Source organism: Gobius niger, assembly GCF_951799975.1.
Source record: "Gobius niger genome assembly, chromosome: 6".
Taxonomy (NCBI): domain Eukaryota; kingdom Metazoa; phylum Chordata; class Actinopteri; order Gobiiformes; family Gobiidae; genus Gobius; species Gobius niger.
This window is the reverse complement of record NC_136857.1, coordinates 3,571,280-3,593,582: the sequence shown is the minus strand read 5'-3', so window position 1 is coordinate 3,593,582 and position 22,303 is coordinate 3,571,280. Positions and strand designations below refer to the sequence as shown.

Sequence of the window (22,303 nt, the reverse complement as noted above, 5' to 3'; positions counted from 1 at the left end):
AAACGTGACAAAAATTCAACCAAAAAGTGACAAAAACTCAACCAAAAAATGACAAAAATTCAACAAAAATGTGACAAAAATTCTACAAAAATGTGACAAAAACTCAACAAAAAAATTACAAAAACTCAACAAAAATATGACAAAAATTTAACAAAAATGTGACAAAAACTCAACCAAAAAGTGACAAAAACTCAACAAAAATGTGACAAAAACTCAACAAAAAAATTATAAAAATTCAACAAAAATGTGACAAAAATTAAACAAAAATGTGACAAAAAAAAAACATAAAAAAGGTGACCACACAGCAACAACACGAGGAAAAAGATCAGTTTTGTGGGTCTTAGCTTTCAAATGAGGTGTTACACAGACCTCTATAATGGCCAAATCGGACAGAATGCATTTGGTTCAGGCGGGTGGTGAGAGGTTAATGGGATTTACTCCAATTTAGCAAATCAAACATCTAATCTTTCCGTTTTTATCTTGCAGTTTGATAAAATGGCAGAAAGTCACAGTCCAAAAGGCAGCTCCAATGTCTTTGCTCGAAAAGTCCAAAGACAACTGAGCAGAGGCAAAGAAAAGGTACATGTTTGAATGTTTGTTTCCTCTTATACTAGCAGAGTTTGATGTCTAAATATAAATAAATAAATATATGATGAACTTCTTTTGTAGGTTCTCCAAAAGCTGGGGAAGGCAGTGGAAACTAAAGACGAACAATTTGACCAATATCTTCAGAGTTTTTATGACCAACAGGTAAGATCCCTGGTTTCAGAGGCTCACACAGAGCGGCTGAAATCAGGTGTGTGTGTTTTCTAAAGATTCGTTTGTTCATTTGTTTAGGACATGGTGTTTTAGTTCTCCTATAACACCATGACAGGCTCCTACCCTTTGCTTTCGCATCTTCACAGGAAGTTGTAGTGATAGTATTTTCTGTGTCGAGCTGGTCATTAGGAACATGCTTGTATTGATGGCAACAGTATATGCAGTGTGCCTTTAACCCTTTAATAGTTTGGTAGAGCACACTTTATTGAATCATGTGTTCTGCCATTCTCTACCAAGTGTGTAATACTCAAAATATCCAGTTTATATAAGGGTTGGATTGGTTTGGACTGGTTTAGACTGGTTTAGACCATGTTTAGACTGGTTTATGCTTCTTTTGACAACCTTTAGACTGGTTTAGATCAAGTTTAGACTAGTTTAGACCATGTTTAGACTGATTTAGACCATGTTTAGACTGGTTTAGATCAAGTTTAGACTGGTTTAGATTAAGTTTAGACTGGTTTAGATCAAGTTTAGACTGGTTTAGATCATGTTTAGACTGGTTTATGCTTCTTTTGACAACTTTAGACTGGTTTAGACCATGAATTGACTGGTTTAGACCAGTTTTACACTGATTTAGATCACGTTTAGACTGGTTTAGACCATGTTTAAACTGGTTCATGCTTCTTTTGACAGCTTTTAGACTGGTTTAGATCAAGTTTAGACTGGTTTAGACCATGTTTAGACTGGTTTAGATCAAGTTTAGACTGGTTTAGACCATGTTTAGACTGATTTAGACCATGTTTAGACTGGTTTAGATCAAGTTTAGACTGGTTTAGATTAAGTTTAGACTGGTTTAGATTAAGTTTAGACTGGTTTAGATCACGTTTAGACTGGTTTAGACCATGTTTAAACTGGTTCATGCTTCTTTTGACAGCTTTTAGACTGGTTTAGATCAAGTTTAGACTAGTTTAGACCATGTTTAGACTGGTTTAGACCATGTTTAGACTGGTTTAGACCATGTTTAGACTGGTTTAGATCAAGTTTAGACTGGTTTAGACCATGTTTAGACTGGTTTAGACCATGTTTAGACTGGTTTAGAACAAGTTTAGACTGGTTTAGATCAAGTTTAGACTGGTTTAGACCATGTTTAGACTGGTTTAGACCATGTTTAGACTGGTTTAGATCAAGTTTAGACTGGTTTAGACCATGTTCAGACTGGTTTAGATCAAGTTTAGACTGGTTTAGACCATGTTCAGACTGGTATAGATCAAGTTTAGACTGGTTTAGACCATGTTTAGACTGGTTTAGATCAAGTTTAGACTGGTTTAGATCAAGTTTAGACTGGTTTAGACCATGTTTAGACTGGTTTAGATCAAGTTTAGACTGGTTTAGATCATGTTTAGACTGGTTTAGACCATGTTTAGACTGGTTTAGATCAAGTTTAGACTGGTTTAGATCATGTTTAGACTGGTTTAGATCATGTTTAGACTGGTTTAGATCAAGTTTAGACTGGTTTAGACCATGTTTAGACTGGTTTAGATCAAGTTTAGACTGGTTTAGATCATGTTTAGACTGGTTTAGATCATGTTTAGACTGGTTTAGATCATGTTTAGACTGGTTTAGATCAAGTTTAGACTGGTTTAGACCATGTTTAGACTGGTTTAGACCATGTTTAGACTGGTTTAGATCAAGTTTAGACTGGTTTAGACCATGTTTAGACTGGTTTAGATCAAGTTTAGACTGGTTTAGACCATGTTTAGACTGATTTAGATCAGGTTTGGACCGGTTAAAAAAGAATAAAAACAATGTCTGCCAAATGGTTAGAAAATCCCTTTTTTCCCCTTCTTTTTTTAATGTTTGTGGGCGTGACATTAAAGGGTTAAGAGGCTTTGTCAGCAACTAATGATCTCTTTGCAGCAGGCTGGACGTATACTGTTCTAGTCGGGAGGTGTTTAAAATGTTGGTGTCATGAAAGGCACTGTATAATTCTGGGTGGATTTCCTGTGGGTGGAAACAACAAAGTATAAATGTACTTTACTTTGCAGTCTGATGGGAACCGCATTCACAAAGACTTGAGGACATACCTGAGCGCCGTCAGAGGTAGGACTGACCGAGCACCGTCTGCTGTCGTCGAACTGCGCCTCACGTGTCTTCGTTTTGTTGCACAGACATGCGCGAGGCTTCACGGCGTCTCTCCCAGTCTCTGTTCGATGTTTACGAGACGGACTGGGTCGGGGAGGAAGACCTCGGAGCCATCGTAGAAGTAAGACGGGAAGTAAAGCTTTGGACTGTGGACACATTTGCACGGTCAATGAGCAAAAAAACACACAAGAACAGATCAAGGAGAAAATACAACAATAACTTACTCCAAACCTTCCTACACTGAAAAACCTGGGAACGACTGTTGTATTTCTCTATATCAATGCTTTTGTAATGTTAGAATAGTGTTGAATCGACACAAAGCATGATAAAATGCCTCAAAATCAATGATCAACATGAGCAATCAACGTTGTAATTACACAATTCATGTTCTCGCCAATGGTTCCCGCTGAAGAAGTAATATATACAGTCTATGTCAGGGGTGTCCAAAGTGCGGCCCAGGGGCCAAATGCGGCCCTCAGACCAATTTTTGTTGGCCCTTGGCCTTTTTTCTGAATCAGTAAATATCAGAGATGGTCCTTTTTATTTGAAATGTAATAATTCGACACAATTCTAACCTAACAACTAGGTTAGCTGTTAGGTTAGAAACAACTAACCTAGTTGTTTCTAACCTAACTAACCAATAAAATGCTCTGTCTCACATTTTATTGTGTGACAGAGCTGGCATGGAGGATGATCACAGGAAGTGATCAAAACTAAAGCAGGTAAACCAAACCTTCTGTCTTACTAAAAGAACTATAATAGGCTAAGAAGACAATATGAACCTTTTACAAAGAGCTGGCACGAAGGTTTTAAGCATAAATTACGGTGTGGGGCACATTTTAAACCTCTGCTTGTCAAAGGCTTCATGGCACTAACCACCGATCTGTGGCCCTTCACCCCGTATACGCTTCAGTATGTGGCCCCCCATGAAAAAAGTTTGGACACCCCTGGTCTATGTGAAGAACATGAGACCGGGCTGGCGCAGTGCATCTTGGGAAGAAGAATGACCGTGACCGCTCACTTAGAGTCTATACGTTTCATACATTCCAATTCTTCACAACACACAAAGGGGTTTTTATCCACAAATGTCTGCTTTTACAGTACACTGAAGGACAGAGGACAAAGGAATCAGACACGGGGCCGTTTAGAAATAAAAAAAAGCATGTAAGCAAATAAAGAGAAAACATTTCTATATACCAAGTAGGCAAATTAATATGTAAATATAAATAAATACACAACAAAGAAGTAGATGCAGAGGTCCATTATGAACTATTAAAATATTAGACCTTTCAAGTACCACCAGGCCTAGATCAAGGTCAAATCACTGAGCTGAGACTAAAAAATGGTCTCAAGTGGATGAAATTAAATCAAAACTGTTCGTAAACAATGTCCAATTCAGAAAAACTCTTGATTCAAAGGAATAGGCCACCGTTTTTACATACTGAGATATGTTCTTACCTTAGCTTTGACGAGTTCTTTAGGACCTGTCTGATCTTCCCCCGTGCCTTCAGTCACGTAAACACAGCGCAGACGTCGTTAGCATTTAGCCTCTCCCTCTCTCCTCTATAGCTCCAAAACAGGTCAAGATAGAAGCTGCCAAGCTCTTCCACGTTTTCCCTATTTAAATATGGTTACGTGAAGTGTTCCACTACAAAGTATAATTACACAAAATTAAACAATGTGGATTTTCTAAGCGGATAAAAGGGGGAACTATATTGTAAGGCGTAATAATACCAGGAGTATTTTGGCATCTGCACAGTAAAGTGAAGATTGCTGTCAAACCTATCCCTAAAATGGCCGCCATCAGAGTTTTTACAGATGACTCAAAAATACGTGAATGTGCCAAGGCAACACTTCAGGCATGTTTTTAATGAGGGAGTGACATAATAACATGATGGAAAGCTTGAAAAAGTCGATTTTGCATAACACCCCTCTTTAAAACATTTCCTTTTCACTTGTTTATATTGTTTTTCTATGTAAATCACTGTTTTTGAATTACAAATTACGTTTATACGCCTTCGACCGCTTAACTGACCCCTCCTTCGAGTCAAACCCATCCCTTGAAAGATTAATAATGAAGCAAATCTAAACCAAATCCACTCCGCCGTGTCCCTCTCCTTGACTTTCTTCATACATAATTGATGCACCTTTTTACGCTGTGCCATTTAATAGGGGGAGGACCTCCTGTGGAATGACTTTGAGGTGAAGTTATTAGACCAGGCCATTCGCACCGTGGAGTCCTACGTGAGCCAGTTCCCAGATATCAGGGTGAGACAGAAACAAACACACACGCACACACTCTCAATCCGACACTTTGACCTCGTCTTCATCCGCAGGAGAAAATCGGCAAACGGGGCAGGAAGCTGGTGGACTACGACTCGGCTCGGCATCACCTGGAAGCTCTGCAAAGCGCCAAGAAGAGGGACGACGTGAAGATCAACAAGGTCAGCGCTGGACGGGCAGATTTATCGGTCTATCGATCAAATCTATCCGCCGTGCAGGTCATCGTTTGGGGACTGCGGTTTATAGAAATCATTATAATTACAACTGGATTCACAAAACAATCTACATCTGCAGTTCCAATGGTGTTTTACTGATGTCTTCATGCTTTAGTTGCTGAAATTGTATGAGAAAATAGAAGCAACACACACCAGAAGTACACTCACACTGCAAAAAGTGCCCTACTAAAAACAAGGAAAAAAATCTTAAAATAAGACAGTTTGTCTTGTTTTAAGACAAGAATTCTTATTTCTAGAATATTTTTCTCATCATAAAACAAGAAAGAAACACTAAATTTAAGCAAATAAATAACTAGAATTAAGCAAAATGTCCTCAGAAAATGAAATCATTTAAGGAAAACATTCTTATTTAGTGAAAAATTGTGGGTATTTTACTTAAATGTTGCTTGATTTAAGCAAAATGTTCTAAATTACAAACATTTTTGAGCAAAATGTTCTTAATAAATACTAATATTTAAGGTAAATATTGCTGCGCCCGGAGACCCGCCTCCATGATGTGGAGCCAGGTTGATGGTCAGAATCACCTGCTGGATGATTCACCTATTGTACATGTTTTTAGTGGTAGACATGGGGAGAACATGCTCCACACAGAAAGGCCCCGTCCTGGTGGGAATCGAACCCGGGAGCTTCGAGCTGTGAAGCTGAGGCTCTAACCGCTGTGCCACCGAGCCGCCCACTTTAAAGAATGTATTATCTCTCTGTGAGAATCAGTTCTTACATTAAGAGTTGTTGTGATCTTAGTTTAAAAAAATAAAATAAGAAAAAATATTCTTTGTCTAAAACTGAAGAAGATTCAAAAAGTTTTTCTTTCTTGTTACAAGAAAAACTAGCATGTTTTTTAGTAAATTTATCTGAACAAGAAATGGCTAGATTTTATTTCCTAAAATGCTCCACAAAACATTATGACTTTTTAGGGAAAAAATAAGAACTTATTTCTTAAAGTAAGACATTTTTTACTTGCTTAGAATCCACTTTTTGCAGTGCAGAGGTGCAGATGTTGAGGAAAGTAGCCGATGTCCAATTTTTATTCAAGGATAACGTTTCAGCACAGCCTTCATCAGATCATTCTTTTTTCATCGTTGAACCACAGCGTGTGGAGTGGACCAGCCCAGGTGGCTCAGATCTTCTCCAAACAGTGGGTGGTGCCCGTCAATCAGGAAGCCACACCCAGTGCAGAGCAGCCATTTTCTACAAAAAACAACAATGGTTAAAATATATACAAATATATTCAGAATCTGTAATAGATATAGCCTACAGCAAAGTGGGGTCCGGGGCCCCCCAAAGCTTGCCAACAAAATAAGTACATTGAAACACAAAAGATTTGAAAGGAAAATTATATTTCTTTGCTACTATTACTATTTAAACCAGTATTTAGCCTACAGTCATTGCAAAATTTGATTTTTATATAATCTTAGCTGTAAAATAATGACACATTCCTCAGAATAGAGTAAATATATTATTGCTGGGGGGACCCGAGAGGTTTTCGGATCGATAAGAGGGACGTGAAGTTCCAGACTTTGGGAATAGCTGGCCTACAGTATTACAAGAAGCATTTGAGATCAAAGTCAATATTTAGTCCATGAAGAGTCAAGGTCTTTAAATGGTGGATCCATTAGTGTTCCAGAGATCCAAGTTTCCACCTCTAGGGGGCAGTTTTTCCCTGTTCAATCCCAATATCCGATGATATGGGATGGTTTAATTCAACAAAATGAGCTGCCACAGGATAGTCCAAGTTTTTGCATCTTATCGTACTTCTGTGTCCTGAAATACGTGTTTTGTTTTACCCACATAGGCTTTTCCACAAGGACGAGTAATGAAAAGTTGCTGAAGTTATACCTTTATTTTGTTTTTAGGCAGAGGAGGAGATGAACAGTGCCAAAGCGGTTTATGAAGGAATCAACAATGAGCTGAAAGAGGAGCTTCCTGTGCTTTATGACAGGTAATCCACTGAATGACACTAAACCACGACCAGCGTGTTGAATTATGATTATATATGCACTGTATATGTGATCCACGGTGCCAACTCATCCTTATGTTTCATTTGAGGTGACAAAACTCTCACTGCATTAGTTTTTCTCATTATTTTTTCACTTCCTACACTGCAAAAAGTACCCTACTAAAAACAAGGAAAAAAATCTTAAAACAAGACATTCTGCCAATGGGGTCAGCATTTTTTTCTTGCTAAGAATTCCTTTTTCTAGAATATTTTTCTTATCATAAAACAAGAAAGAAACACTAAATTTAAGCAAATAAACAGCTAGAATTAAGCAAAATGTCCTCAGAAAATGGAATAATTTAAGGAAAACATTCTTATTTAGTGAAAACTTGTGGGTATTTTACTTAAATGTTGCTTGATTTAAGCAAAATGTTCTAAATAAATACTAATATTTAAGGTAAATATTGCCCGCGCCCGGGGACTCGTCTCCATGATGTGGAGCCAGGCTGATGGTTAGAATCACCTGGCTGGAGGATTGACCTATTGTACATGTTTTTAGTGGTACACACAGGGAGAACATGCTCCACACAGAAAGGCCCCGTCCTGGTGGGAATCAAACCCGGGACCTTTGAGCTGTGAAGCTGAGGCTCTAACCGCTGTGCCACCGAGCCGCCCACTTTAAAGAATGGAATGTATTATCTCTCTGTGAGAATCAGTTCTTACATTAAGTAAATATTAATCTTAGTTTTTCTTAAAATAAGAAAAAATATTCTTTGTCTAAAGCTGAAGAAGATATATCTGAACAAGAAATGACTAGATTTTATTTCCTAAAACAAGATTTTCTTTCTCAAGAAAACTTTGCTCGGCAAAACATTATTACTTATTTGGGAAAAAATAAGAACTTATTTATTAAAGTAAGACATTTTTTACTTGCTTAGAATCCACTTTTTGCAGTGTATGTACTTACGCTTAGACAATTTTACTCTGCAAATGAATAAAGAAACACTGTCTTGTTTTGTCTAACATTTGGCCTGTGTCCCTTCTCTTCCACACATGTTCCAAGCAAGGGATGTGAGAAGTAACATGCCAACAATTGTCAGTGTATTCATAATCCAAGATGCTACATATGCTACATTTGGAAAGAGATTTTATAATCCCTTTTGAGGAGACGCAAAGTTCTCACGGGGTTATTACTCCTCTTCATGTCCACTAAATCTATTCTTAAAGGAGCTATACCTGATTTTACTTCTAGAAATGGAATGAAAATGAGTTTATCCTCCTTTAGTATATTGCAAACTCAAATGCTTGTAGGGAAAACAGTGTGTATCAAATTATAAAACATTTGTGTCCATTTCATGAAGTTTTTTTTGTAGCATTTTTGTGAACGTGACCCTGAAAAATGACCCTGCAAGTTGTGAAAGTTGCCTTTAAACTTGTCCCTTTAAAGAATTGATGCTACAAAGATATTAGGAAAGTTACGGATGAGTTTGGACCAAAACTAACTTAGCCCTAATCGAGCCCATTTTCTCCAGTTCGGCTTTACCCAAATATAAAAGCTTCTGGACAGGAGAGCTTGGCTGGTGTAATACCTCATTTGAAAGCTGAGAACTACAAAAGTGATGGTGATTGTTTTGTTGCCGCGTTGCTGCGTTTTAGCCTCTTTTTTATCGTTCTTTTGTTACGTTTTCGTAGTTTTTTGTCATGTTTTTTGTTGCTTTTTTGATGCGTTTTCGATGGTTTTTCATTTCATATATTTTTTTTTTTATTGCAAGAAGTGCATATTTTACAAATGTGCAGAGGGGGCACAATACATTTAAAGAAAAGGAAAAAAGAAAGAAAAGAGAGACAATAGGACAACAGACTAGTTTGAGCTACAATTCGTACCATTAGTGCTGCCGTCACTACAAACACCACAACAACTACTACCACCACCACCAACGCCGCCACCGCCACCATCATCACTATCACTTCTACTAAAATCAAAGATTTGAGTTTAGAGTAGAGTAAATTCATAGAACAGAACAGATACTGAATAAAGAGAAGAGAAAAAATAAATAAATATATATATATATATTATTATTTTTTAAAGGGAAAAAAGAAACAAAAAAGAAATATATACATAAATAAATGAATGGGTTCCATTCATTATTTCTTAAATAATGTGGTTGTAATTAAATGTGTGGCTTCTTCTCATACTTGGCTAGTTTAGCCATGTCGATAAGGGCCATGTCCGCTCACTGTTCCCCACGCCTGCGACCCCCAGGCCGGCACCCGCGGCCGCTCACTGTTGGTCCCGCCGCCAGTCCTGGTTCTTGCTTTGTCCCAGTCGGTCCCAGTGTGTCCCTAAATAGAGTGAGGTGCATTAAAATGAGCATCGAGGTCATCCTATTCTTTGTGTTTTCCCCTTTACAGGGTTTCTCAGTATGTCCCTAAGTAAGGTGCATTAAAATAAGCATTGAGCTTACCCTAGTCTTTATGTTTTGTTTTTTTGTCTTTTTTTCTCCCTGAGCTAATGTGATGCGTTTTTCATTCCATTTTCATCACTTTTTTTTGTGGCTTTTTTGTTGTGTTTTCATTACAGTTTTTGTTGCTCTTTCGTGGCTTTTTCATCAATCTTTAGTCACGTTTTCATCACGTTTTTTTTTGTCGTGTTTTCGTCAGTTTTTTTATTGCATTTTTGCCACTTTTATGTTGAGTTTTCATCCTCATTTTTGTTGCTATTTTGATGCTTTTTTCAATAAGCTTTTAGATTTGTGTAACGTGGCCGAAACTGGAGAAAATGTGCTTGGTTCAGGTGGGGGTTAGAGGTTAATCTAATCAAACGTTACTGGCAAAATCCTGAGAGAATAATCTAATCCAAAATATATGCTGCATTTGCAAAAGGAAATATAATAACAACCCCTTCTGAGGTGCCTGTGCTCTTAATCCCAACCAATTTTTCTGTAGAAATCCTGAGAAATTCTAGTGTAGTGGTGACTGTATAGATTTGCTCTATACGTCAGCAATATTTTGTCTTTTTCAGTCGAGTTGGATGCTACGTGGCAGTCTTCTTAGCAGTCTCCAATCTGCGGGACACGTTCTACAAGGAAGTCAGCGTGGTATGTTTTTGTGAGGGGTTGAGTGAGCGGCCGCAGAGAAAGGCCTTGTTTGTTTAACTTTGTTTTGTAATTTAACTTCTCTGCTTTTAGCTCAACCAAGATCTCCACAATGTGATAAGCGAACTGCAATCCCAGCACCCGGAGAAGCAGTTCTCTGTGAAGGGGATTCAGAGGTGAGGAGGGGTTCAGGACTTTTGTACATTTTGGAACAAGTCCTGGGTTATTTAGTTTTTGTACTAAGATATTTTCTAAGATACAGTATTTGGGGATGCTGAGATGAAGGGGGTTGGCCAACAGTTGATATATAGGCCAGTATTTTTTATCTAGTCTCTCAAAGAGCCTATAGTTAGAGTTAGATCCATTAAATAGAGGTTGCCTTGGCACATTCACGTATTTCTGAGTAATCTGTCAAAACTCTGATGGCGGCCATTTTAGGGATAGGTTTGTCTGAGTCCTCCTAGGAACGCCCCCACCTCCTGGAGACGCCTCCGAGCTTTCGTCACCAGCCGAGTAACCAACCACTGCTCCTCAGCAGAACCCCCTCCCCACTGATGCCACAGACAGCGTGTGGAGGGGCGTGTCTAAAGGCTCAGAGGTTCTTAAAGAGACAGAGGCCTATTTCAAGACATTCACTACAGCCATTTTGAGAGAGACATTTTATACAAGGCAGTTATTCTAATTCACTGCATTTACAGACCAACAGAAGGTTTGCTCATCATTGTAGTGTGATATAGACTGGTGCTATGGGACTAGGGCTGTTCAATGAATCGAAATTTGATTACGATTTCGATTACAACAGTAAACGATTACAAAATTAGCATAATCGCAAAAAATCGCTTAGAATTTTTTATTTTTTATTTTATTTTTTTCAAATTGTTTTATCAAAAAAAAAATTCAAATTTTTAATTTTTGGATTTTTGTCACTTTTTTGCTGGATTTTTGTCACTTTTTTGCTGGATTTTTGTCACTTTTTTGCTGGATTTTTATCACTTTTTTGCTGTTTTTCTGTCTTTTTTTGCTGGATTTTTGTCTTTTTTTTGCTGTTTTTTTGTCACTTTTTTGCTGGATTTTTGTCATTTTTTTGATGGATTTTTGTCACTTTTTTGCTGGATTTTTGTCATTTTTTTGCTGGATTTTTGTCATTTTTTTGCTGTTTTTTTGTCACTTTTTTGCTGGATTTTTTTTCACTTTTTTGCTGTTTTTTTGTCTTTTTTTGCTGGATTTTTGTCTTTTTTTGCTGGATTTTTGTCTTTTTTTTGATGGATTTTTTTTAAAGGCAACAAATAATCGTTTGAATAATCGTGATTTCAATTATGACAAAAATAATCGTGATTATTATTTTTTCAATAATCGAGCAGCCCTATATGGGACTGAAAAAAGCAGAATACCCCCTCTTTAATAATTCCATACTGAAAGATTGAACGGTTTTCTTCTCACTTAATCATTGGGCGCCTCTGTTTCAGGTATGGCTCCTTGAGAAGACGCACCCTGATGTCGCCGAGAGCGTGGAAGGCCAGTTTCAACGAATTCCACAGAAGCTACAATCCTAAAGCCGGGCCCAGGTTCAGTTTTAAGTCTCCAGAAAAACCCAAACATGGAACTCTGTCCAGAGAAAGCAGCGCCATCGCAGTGTCCCCACCGCCGACCATCCCGGAGCGGCGCTCTCCGGAGCCCGCCCACTCGGATACAAGAGGTAGGTGGGTTGTAGCCAGTCACATTTACACTCACATTCACTGAAAAACATCTTTGAAATTCCTTTACTAATTCTTCAAAGTGCATTTTTTACATTATGAGTACATTAATATTACATTAGCCATAAATAAACAAACTCTGTCTGGTCTTTCCACTTGCAGTCGGTCTATAAGTGACCAAAAGTCTCATTAAATAACTACTATCTATAATCCTGAATACAGGGAGTCCCAGTGAGCTCGACACTTCATCACTAACACAAGAGGCTGCTGCTGCTTCATCCGAGAAGCCGTCAGTGGGTGAAGAAAGCGGAGGCCCAGTGGAGGATGCAGCAGAGGAGGAAAAGGAGGACGTGCCTGCTGAGTCTGAAAATAAAAAGAAAGAAGAAGAAGAAGAAGAAAGGGTATTGACTATGTTAACATTTTCAATCAATCAGTCAAAGTTTATTTCTGTAGCACTTTACAACAACACTTGGCAACATTAAAAGACTTCAAATTTGAAATCACAGAGCAAAATGAACAGCACAGGTGTTCTGGAGGGCCTATAAATAAAAGCCACACCGCGTAGAATTTTACCCAATAAATACAATTGAAATACAAGCATTTATTTTATGACATATATTTTCATCATCAAACATGTGCTTTTGCTGCGAGTGGCTCAGCTCTCCTGAGACATGACTGTATCGGGAGTGGGTGCGTCTCCGGCTCGTCTCCGTGGAGGTGGGACTAAAGTCAGTCGAATTTGAGATTGAAATTCTCGTCCAAATCCATTCCTTGATAACCCACTGCAGTAAGAGCATGTTCTGTGCAGTGTTAAAAAGTACCCTACAAGAAAAAAAATCTTAAAACAAGACATTCTGCCAATGGGGTCAGCATTTTTTTCTTGCTAAGAATTCTTATTTCTAGAATATTTTTCTCATCATAAAACAAGAAAGAAACACTAAATTTAAGCAAATAAATAACTAGAATTAAGCAAAATGTCCTCAGAAAATGGAATAATTTAAGGAAAACATTCTTATTTTGTGAAAAATTGTGGAAATTTTACTTAAATGTTGCTGATTTAAGCAAAAATGTTCTTAATAAATACTAATATTTAAGGAAAATACTACCCACGCCCGGGGACCCGTCTCCATGATGTGGAGCCAGGCTGATGGTTAGAATCACCTGCTGGAGGATTCACCTATTGTACATGTTTTTAGTGGTAGACACAGGGAGAACATGCTCCACACAGAAAGGCCAGTCCTGGTGGGAATCGAACCCACGACCTTCGAGCTGTGAAGCACAAGCACTAACCGCTGTGCCACCGAGCCGCCCACAGTAATAGCATGTTCTGTGCAGTGTTAATTTCGTTGACTAAAATATTTAGTCTTTATTTTAGTCAAAGTGATATTTTTAACGACTAAAATTGGACTAAAACTAAATTAAACGTTTCTCATGAGACTAAAACTATGACTAAAATGTCCAGATATTTTAGTCGACTAAAATAAAACTAAATAAAAATGAAAAGGAGAGACTAAAATCATCCAAACTTCTATTGAGCGTCTGAAAGAGCCTCAGATCATGTAAATTCTCTGCCAAAGGATCAGCTCTGAGCTTTGTTCATGTGGAGCAGCTCCATGAAGTCGAGGACCTGGATTTAATATGATTATAATGAAGATTATCAATGCAAAGTCCACTAAAATAGTCTTATATTTAGTCGACTAAATTGACATGCAATTTTAGTCGACTAAAACTAGACTAAAATTGAAGCGTTTTTTTTTACTAAAACTCGACTAAAATTAAATTACATTTTAGTCAAATGATTAAGACTAAAACTAAAATAAAACATGTTGTCAAAAATAACACTGGTTCTGTGTTGAGCTGGTCATTGGGATGTTTTTTGCTAATGGTAACAGTTTAGTCCAAAATGTCACACAGTGTCCCTTTAAACAGTGGCATTTCAGTGATGACTCGCAGCTCAACGAGGAGGAAACAAATAACAACATTGTAAATTAAATACTTTACAAGCTCGACAAGTTCCTCAAAGCACTTCCCACAGTAGTCATGATTCATTCAGTCTCACGCTCGATGGTAAGCTGTTTAGGTAGCCACAGCCGTCCTGGGGCAGACTGACAGAAGCGAGCGTGCCAGCGTCTCCTGCCACTCACTCACTTTCACAGGTGAGGTTGGTGACGTGTGTCCGAAATACACAGCGACAGATTCTCTTTCCACTGAGCCTCCACTGCTTTATGTTTCTTTATCTTCATGAGGTTAATGTGGCTCATGTGGTTGGTGGTTTGATCACTGAGTCTTTCGTCATTGGGCAACACACTTCACTCACCTTGCCTGTGTGAATATATTGGCTTTATTATTGTTGGTGGTGAGAGGCTGTTGGCGCAGACAGGCAGGCAGTCATATGTTTGCTGTTCACGGGGCCGGATTTAAGTAAAATGGGCCCCAGGACAGAAAACCTTTCAGGGCCCCACATCTAGTGTATGTCTGATTTCTCTCACTCTACAATGAAAGGATAAACTAATGTTTTTTTGTATTTTATTTATTTCTTAAAGGAGCTATATCCTGCTATTTTAGCCATTCCAAAGTTAAGTATAGGCATGTATATGATATATTGTACCTCTACCATTATGGAGCACTCATTTTTGTGATAAATATAAGTGTTTTCTGGAGGTATTTTTCAAACCCGGAAGACACAACGCTTCGATTCAGTTAACTCCGCCCCCTCTCTCCGCACATACTTTACCGTAATATAAATAAACAGCAATAAGTGAAGTCACTTCACGATGCAGTTATAAAGAGTTGACATCTGCAACACAGCTTCATAAATGGCTAACACACATGCTAATATGCTAACACACATGCTAACACGCGTTTGGATAAACTCACCACTCTGGTCCATCGCTGTTTACATTATGGGACTCGCGTTGGTTATAAAAGTTAATCCACTTTGATTCTGGTGAAGGTTCACCAAACATCCATCAGAGACAGTCACAGATAAAACAATATTTTGGTGAAAGTCGCTGAATCCCGGAGAAAAAAACAACTTAGATTGGCCTCTTCTTGAAAAAAGTTGAACAAACTCCTCGTCCTCGTAGCCAAACGCGCTTCTTTTTCTCCGTGACATTATCGTTAGTTAAGAATAAAGAACAGGTGTGTCCAGAGTAGGTTATAACGAGCTCCATCTTCACAGCTGCAGCGCAAACATGACTGATCTGTTCAGACCTCAGGGGTGTGTTTGTTTGTTTTGGCCTCAGCTGACCTGGAAGCACCTCGGGCACATCCATTTTTTTGTATTTTTTTTTTCATTTTTTACTCTTTGTTTCTCTCTTACGACAGAAATAATGAAAAAGCTGTTTTACAAATTAAAATCAGTCCGTAAGCATAGAATTAAGACATTACATTACAGACGTCGAGCACTTTCGTTCCGCTGTTACGACACAACTGAACACTCAGTCGTTCACCAGGAGAGGGCGGAGCCTCAGAGAGCAGGATTCAGGAGGATTACTGAGAGCTGCGTGAATGAAGCCACAAACCACTCTGGGGGTGTTTTTGATAAGGAAATAGCATAACAACATGGCTAAAAGCTCTAAAAAGTCGATTTTGCATGATATAGGACCTTTAAAGAAAATTTGAAAAATGTATGAAAAAAAGTTTAACATAATGACCCCAGCTTGAGCTCTGTGACCCTCGTGGAGGAACCTTTGCTTCTGCCAGACACATTTAAAAGGGGGGTCCTCCCACAGAGATTTTAACAGACCAAGAGGTACATATTTTTTCCCAGTGTCAACTCAGACCTTGTTTAGTCCTGGTTTAGTCTTGGTTTACTCTTGGATTAGTCCTGGTTAGACCTGGTTTAGTCTCAGGTACAAAGTCATCTGATTAAGTCTTCCATGTGAGGGAGTCTGCAAAGAGAGAGGAAACTCTGTCCTTTTCTCCTCATGCCCAGGGGCCCCTCAGTCAGCTGGGCCCCTGGGTTTAGCCCCGGCCTTGGATGTTCAGCCACAGGGCAGCGGTAGCTTTAAAAGTATCTACAAATAACTGCAACTGTACTGAGGTAAACATGTGCCCGGTAGTGAACAATTAATGAAAATGTTTCAATGTAAAAAAGCAAGATTAATGAAGTCATGCATGTCGTGCTTGATTGTAATTTTGCATAGTGTCAACTTGTTAATACGTCGATGGCTGACTGTGCCTTTGACCTCCAGGAAAAGGCTCCACCGAGTGCGAGCAGCTCTGAAGTGGAATTGTCGTGTGACTCGGTCAGTCTGGAGCAGCAGCTCTCGTCTGCAGACCACAGCTCACTGCACATCGAGGAGGAGGAGGAGGAGAGGGCCGCGGAGACTCCTAAAGCCAACGGACTGGAGAACGGAGAGCTCTCAGGAATAAGCTCTCCTCTCAAGGTCAGTTTGGTCATTTACGCTGATGGTTGACAACTGAATTTTCTCTTGAATTACTCGGTCTGGAGATCTGTGAAATTATACAACTGAAACAAAGTAACAGACCTTGCTAATGTTGTCATTGATATTGCTGCTCAATATAATTAGAAGTTCTAACCAGGGTATAGGCGAGATGTGGTTCTGCTGGTCTGAGAGGCCCCTCCCTGCCCAGCAGACTCAGAAAACCTCGTCTTTTAAAGCATCTCACAGCTTTGGATATAAGACCTCAACAACACAGTCACTAGTTAGGGCAGCTGGGGGGGGCTTGTTGGTTGGGGCTACTGCCCTCTCCTAACTGGCCCACTCCACACCCTGGCTTTTTAATGCACCACACTATATAGGGCAAAAAAGATAAAAAAATAAAAAATAAAACAACCAACACTTGTACATAAAAGTATCGTAGTGGCAAAAGTAATGACAACAAATGTTTTATCAGGATCTCTGTGTCTGTAAACAAGATTCCATTTCATCTCTGAATATTAAATATGCCTGTTTAATAGTATAATATTGTATTATTGTGATATTACAATAGCAATATCTAGGATGTCATCAAACATGATAAAACAAATACTTGTAATGATGGTAATAACATGTTAATAATAATAACAAATGCATCTGTTTGTATGATCATTATTCTCATTTTGATGTTGCAACAGCATAAATGTAAATCTTAAACACAGTTTTTTGTGCCTGGGTTTGGAAAATCGAATACATGAATTTTCTTATTTTCTTGTTACTTGTCTCGTTTAGGAAATGTAAACAATGGAGTCCATGCGTTCCACTCATGTAATCTCATTTCCTTTTTAAGTGCAAACTTCTTCTTGGTTGCGGAGACAGTCCTCATGTATTTCTGTAAATGGTAAACGTTTATTATGTGGCGCTCAGAAGCTTCTTGCTTCAGCCGACTCCTTTTGAGCATCTGTGACTGGTTAATGTGTATTTGTAAATCAGGAAAATGTAGTTGCTCAAATAAATTAAACTAAACTAAACTAAACTAAATTAACAATATTCCTTTTTTATGCCATTCAGAGGTAATCAGAGCGAGTCTTCTGTAGCCTCTTCTCTGCAACTAATTCATGTTCTTAATTAATGAAACTAACTAATTATAAACATATATCATACTCCGTGAACTCACCACTCCTCTGCACACAATGACCTCCTTCAGCCTGTTCACATCTTTAACCTACTTCTCTGGAAAATGAACAAACAAATAACTTTCAACACCAGTCAGGATGTTCGTTTGGGTCCAGAGTTAACGATCGTAGGCGAGACCAGGAAAGTAGTCGGACTGATGGAGTGTGAAGCAGCTGTGATGAGGATCAGCTCGTCCCGGTGACTCGGCCCGAGTCTCTGCTTCGAATGGAGGAGTTCGAGTATCATCGGGGTTTACGAGTGAGGGAACTGAGCTGCTGCTGTCGATGTGTCCTGCATACAAAGAGGAATCTGTCATCGCTTTTTAACTGAAGAAATGGAAATGAAAAAGGTCTTTATTGTTAGAGTATTACGGTGACAGTCGTAAACCCAAACACATCCAAGCAGCAACAACTCAACGAGCTGGTGAAGTCCCCGATGTCCCAATTTCAGAACCTCATTCACAAGACGACTAATTGTCCTCATTCCCTTGTACAAATATCTATCTTGCCCCAGGCCGCTCCTCTCGGCCTAAACCTGTTTCCTAATTTTACTCAAACTTGAACTTATGACTTAAAGGGATATTTCAGGATTTTTGACATAGGGCCTCATTTCCTAGTTATCCAGAGTGTTGATTTCTGGAGATACATTTTTTTTATATAATTCATGCAGTTCTTATATTTGAAGAGTTTCGTGGCGCTAGGCTAGTGCATGTCTATGGTATCAGCTAGCCTGCATTAAAAACAGTGTGACCCGCTCCACAGAGCACCTGAGGCAAATCACTTATAACACCAGGCTAACCATATACATGTCTGTGTCCATAGAATCATTTGAATCATTTTGCATTTAAAATAACTTATATTTGAGCAGCATCAGCTTCGTGGTTGTATAAGCTACGCGGCGGCGGAGTGATCTGCGAGGAAATAGTCCCTCACAATGTGATCATTCACGTGATGCAGGTCAGTTATATTCCAAACATGATTCTATGGACACAGACATTTATATGTTAGTCTGGTGTTATAAGTGATTTCCCTCAGGTGCTCTGTGGAGCGGGTCACACTGTTTTTAATGCAGGGTAGCTGATACCATAGAAATGTGCTAGCCTAGCACTAGCCTAGCGCCACGAAACTCTTCCAATAGGCTATATGCACAGTTTCCCCACGTGACGTCTTCCTGGACAGTCAGCCAGACGCAGCACTTCCTGTCGCTGATCGTTTACATTCACAATTAGCAGGTTCCACAAAAATAAAGAGAAGCTCAGGATCTGGTTAAGGACGAGTTACTGATGGAGTCACAGCAACGTGTTACAAACATCATGTTCGCTGTGAATCCAGCCCCAAAGGAAACGCCAGCTGTCCTAAGGGGCGGAGCTTTATCTTAGAGCTAAAGGCTAGTGTTAAAAATGATAATATAACATGTAAACAAGTAAATATTATTTAAACTACTAACAGGACGATTCTTTTTTGCGCAGGCTCGTTCAAAACTTTGCGCTAGTTTTATTTTTTATTATGTGTTAGCCGCGTTAGCCTCAAGACAAAAACATCCACCGTTATGAACACGGAGTTTCCTCCAGTGAAGTCATTACGTCTCACGTAATATTTTCTAACCTGCTCCGTCACATCTGAACTTTTACTCGCTGTCCTTTACCAAATCTTAAGCTATTGCTACATTTCTGTGGGACCTGCTCCTTTTTAATGGGAGGAGATAACGAACAGGAAGGACAGCGTCTGGCTGACTGTCCAGGCGGAAATCACGTGGGGTCACTGTGCATAGAGCGCATATAAGAACTGCATGAATTACAAAAAACACATATCTCCAGAAATCAGCAACACTCTGGATAACTAGGAAATGAGGCCCTATGTCAAAAATCCTGAAATATCCCTTTAAATGTGTTATTTCCACAAAAGCTCTAAAACTCCAAAACAGTCTGGTCCCTCCTCCTGCCTCTGAAGGACCCGACTCTCCATCTGCCCCACTCTGGAAATGAAGCTACTGTTCGTATCCAAACTGACAGATCTCCTCCCAAGCATTGACTTTTTTCTAATCAAAATACGAGTCACTGTAATAAGATAAAAGTCGTGCTTCAGAAGTAGAAAACACAGGCTTTTATCGCACCAAGAGTTTCATCAACAATTCCAAATATGACACACGACATGACCTCTCTGTGCTTTGTGTTTTGTCTCCAGGATGTCGGAGCAGAACAGCCTCAGTCCCAAGACTCGAGGAGCACAACCGTGTGACTCGTTTAGCTGAAGGTTTGCTCCTTTTACGTTCACTAAACCAAACGTCAGTGTTGTGTGATTTGACTGAGCCGGTTCCGTTTGCTGTGCGTAGATTTGGCCTGAGACGATGGAGGAAAGTGACACCAGCAGCTGCTGCCCAGAGAAACCCCAGTGTCCAGTAACAGACTGAAAAATGGCATCTGGTATTTTTGTATCTTTTCTTGAAACACACTTTATATGTTTGAAAGATTGTGTGATTGTATGAGTTTAATCATGAAATGAACAAAAGACGTCACCAGTTTGAAGTGTAATTTATTTCAATACGAATGTAAAGTTTTGTTTTATTTCATCTTGTACATTTTCATCATACGAAATGTTTGTTTGTAATCCATTGATCCATGCTTTAATCCAATCTGAAGAAATTGCCATAGAGTATATAATATGTGCTATATTTTGTAGCCAAAATATAGCACATATTAAGTTCGAGTAACGTTACTTAAAAATATTTATTTGTATTCAAGTAGAAGTAAAAAAGTACTGACACAAATAATGAGCTTTTTAAAGTTAAAGTACTACTTGGAGAAAATGTACTGAGTAACTGCTTGACTTGTGTTTTAGTGTTGATGTTTCTAAAGAAAACACCATGAAAAAAGATTAGATAATATTGAAGCTTAAAGGTGCATTATGCAACTTTTTGTGCTGAAAAAGAAAGTTGATATTTGTGTGTGTTTGACCTTGTAGTGACCCAGCAGCTTATGGCGCCTTTGCTGTTGAACACGGTGGTCTCTACAAGGCTCCAGGGTCACTTGTTTTGTAGGTTTTCTGGAGAGAAGGTCCGTCAGCGGTGAAAACCTTCCAAACAGTTGATCCTGGAGCCTCCTAGAGACCACTGTGATGGAAAGTAAAGGCGCCACGTTGACCACTCATACAGTCACTACAAGGTCAAACACGCACAAATATCAACTTTTTTCCCCCACATAATGCACCTTTAAATCAATTGAACTTTGATTTTCACCATAAAGCTAATTCAGATCACTCACAGCTGTGTTCATTTTAACAACATGTTTTATTTTTGTCTTTTGACACAAAAATATTTAAAGAGGGGGTATTCTGTTTTTTTCAGTCACACAGCACCAGTCTATATCACACTACAATGATGAGCAAACCTTCTGTTGGTCTGTAAATGCAGTAAATTAGAATAACTGCCTTGTATAAAATGTCTCTCTCAAAATGGCTGTAGTGAATGTCTTGAAATAGGCCTCTGTCTCTTTAAGAACCTCTGAGCCTTTAGACACGCCCCCTCCACACGCTGTCTGTGGCATCAGTGGGGAGGGGGCTCTGCTGAGGAGCAGTGGTTGGTTACTCGGCTGGTGACGAAAGCTCGGAGGCGTCTCCAGGAGGTGGGGGCGTTCCTAGGAGGACTCAGGCAAACCTATCCCTAAAATGGCCGCCATCAGAGTTTTTACAGATTACTCAGAAATACGTGAATGTGCCAAGGCAACACTTCAGGCATGTTTTTAATGAGGGAGTGACATAATAACATGATGGAAAGCTTGGAAAAGTCCATTTTGCATAATACCCCCCCTTTAAGAAGTAATTAATCAAAGTATAGTTTTAGTCAACTAAAATTGTATGTCAATTTAATCGCGTAAATCAAAGGTTAATTTAACAACAACTTAATAACAGCTCATATGAGGCTCTTTCAAACTTTCATCTGAACTTTTCTGTCTCTTTAGTCATATTTTAGTGGACAAACACATGTAGTCGGTTTTGTCATAGTTTTAGTCTCATAAACAACTTTTAATTTAGTTTTAGTCCAAGTTTAGTCTGCAACTGGACTAAAATTAGGATAAAATATTTTAGTCGACGAATAACCAGTGTTAATTTTAATTTAGTTTTAGTCGACTAAAATTGCATGTAAATTTAGTCGACTAAATTTAAGACGAATTTAGTCGACTTTGCATTGATAATATTCATTATAATCATATTTAATCTTGTTCCTCGGCTTCATGGAGCTGCTCCACATGAACAAAGCTCAGAGCTGATCCTTTGGCAGTGACTTTACATGATCTGAGGCTCTTTCAGACGCTCAATACAAGTTTGGATGTTTTAGTCTCTCCTTTTCATTTTTATTTAGTCTTATTTTAGTCGACTGAAATATCTGGACATTTTAGTCACAGTTTTAGTCTCATGAGAAACTTTTAATTTAGTTTTAGTCCAATTTTAGTCACAAAAATATCACTTTGACTAAAATTAAGACTAAATATTTTAGTCGACGAAATGAACACTGCGAATAACAAGAGTTAAGCCACTTCATGAAGTAAAGTAAAGTTACTCATGTATTTCTATTATGTACATAAGCACCTGAGGCCAACACT

At 38.7% G+C, this 22,303-nt stretch overlaps 1 protein-coding gene across 1 annotated transcript; it reads left to right on the top strand.

Moving 5' to 3' along the window:
• Positions 1-495: 495 nt before the first annotated feature.
• Positions 496-20,154, top strand: bin2a (bridging integrator 2a; the record flags this gene model as incomplete). Its single annotated transcript, XM_079558358.1, has 14 exons — positions 496-579; positions 670-750; positions 2,805-2,859; positions 2,928-3,022; positions 5,074-5,169; positions 5,238-5,345; positions 7,274-7,359; positions 10,379-10,454; positions 10,545-10,627; positions 11,918-12,147; positions 12,368-12,546; positions 16,342-16,536; positions 19,890-19,958; positions 20,038-20,154. The coding sequence occupies 13 exons, from the start codon at positions 496-498 to the stop codon at positions 19,941-19,943; spliced, it is 1,422 nt and encodes a 473-aa protein (XP_079414484.1). The 3' UTR covers positions 19,944-19,958; positions 20,038-20,154.
• Between the last annotated feature and the right edge of the window lie 2,149 nt (positions 20,155-22,303).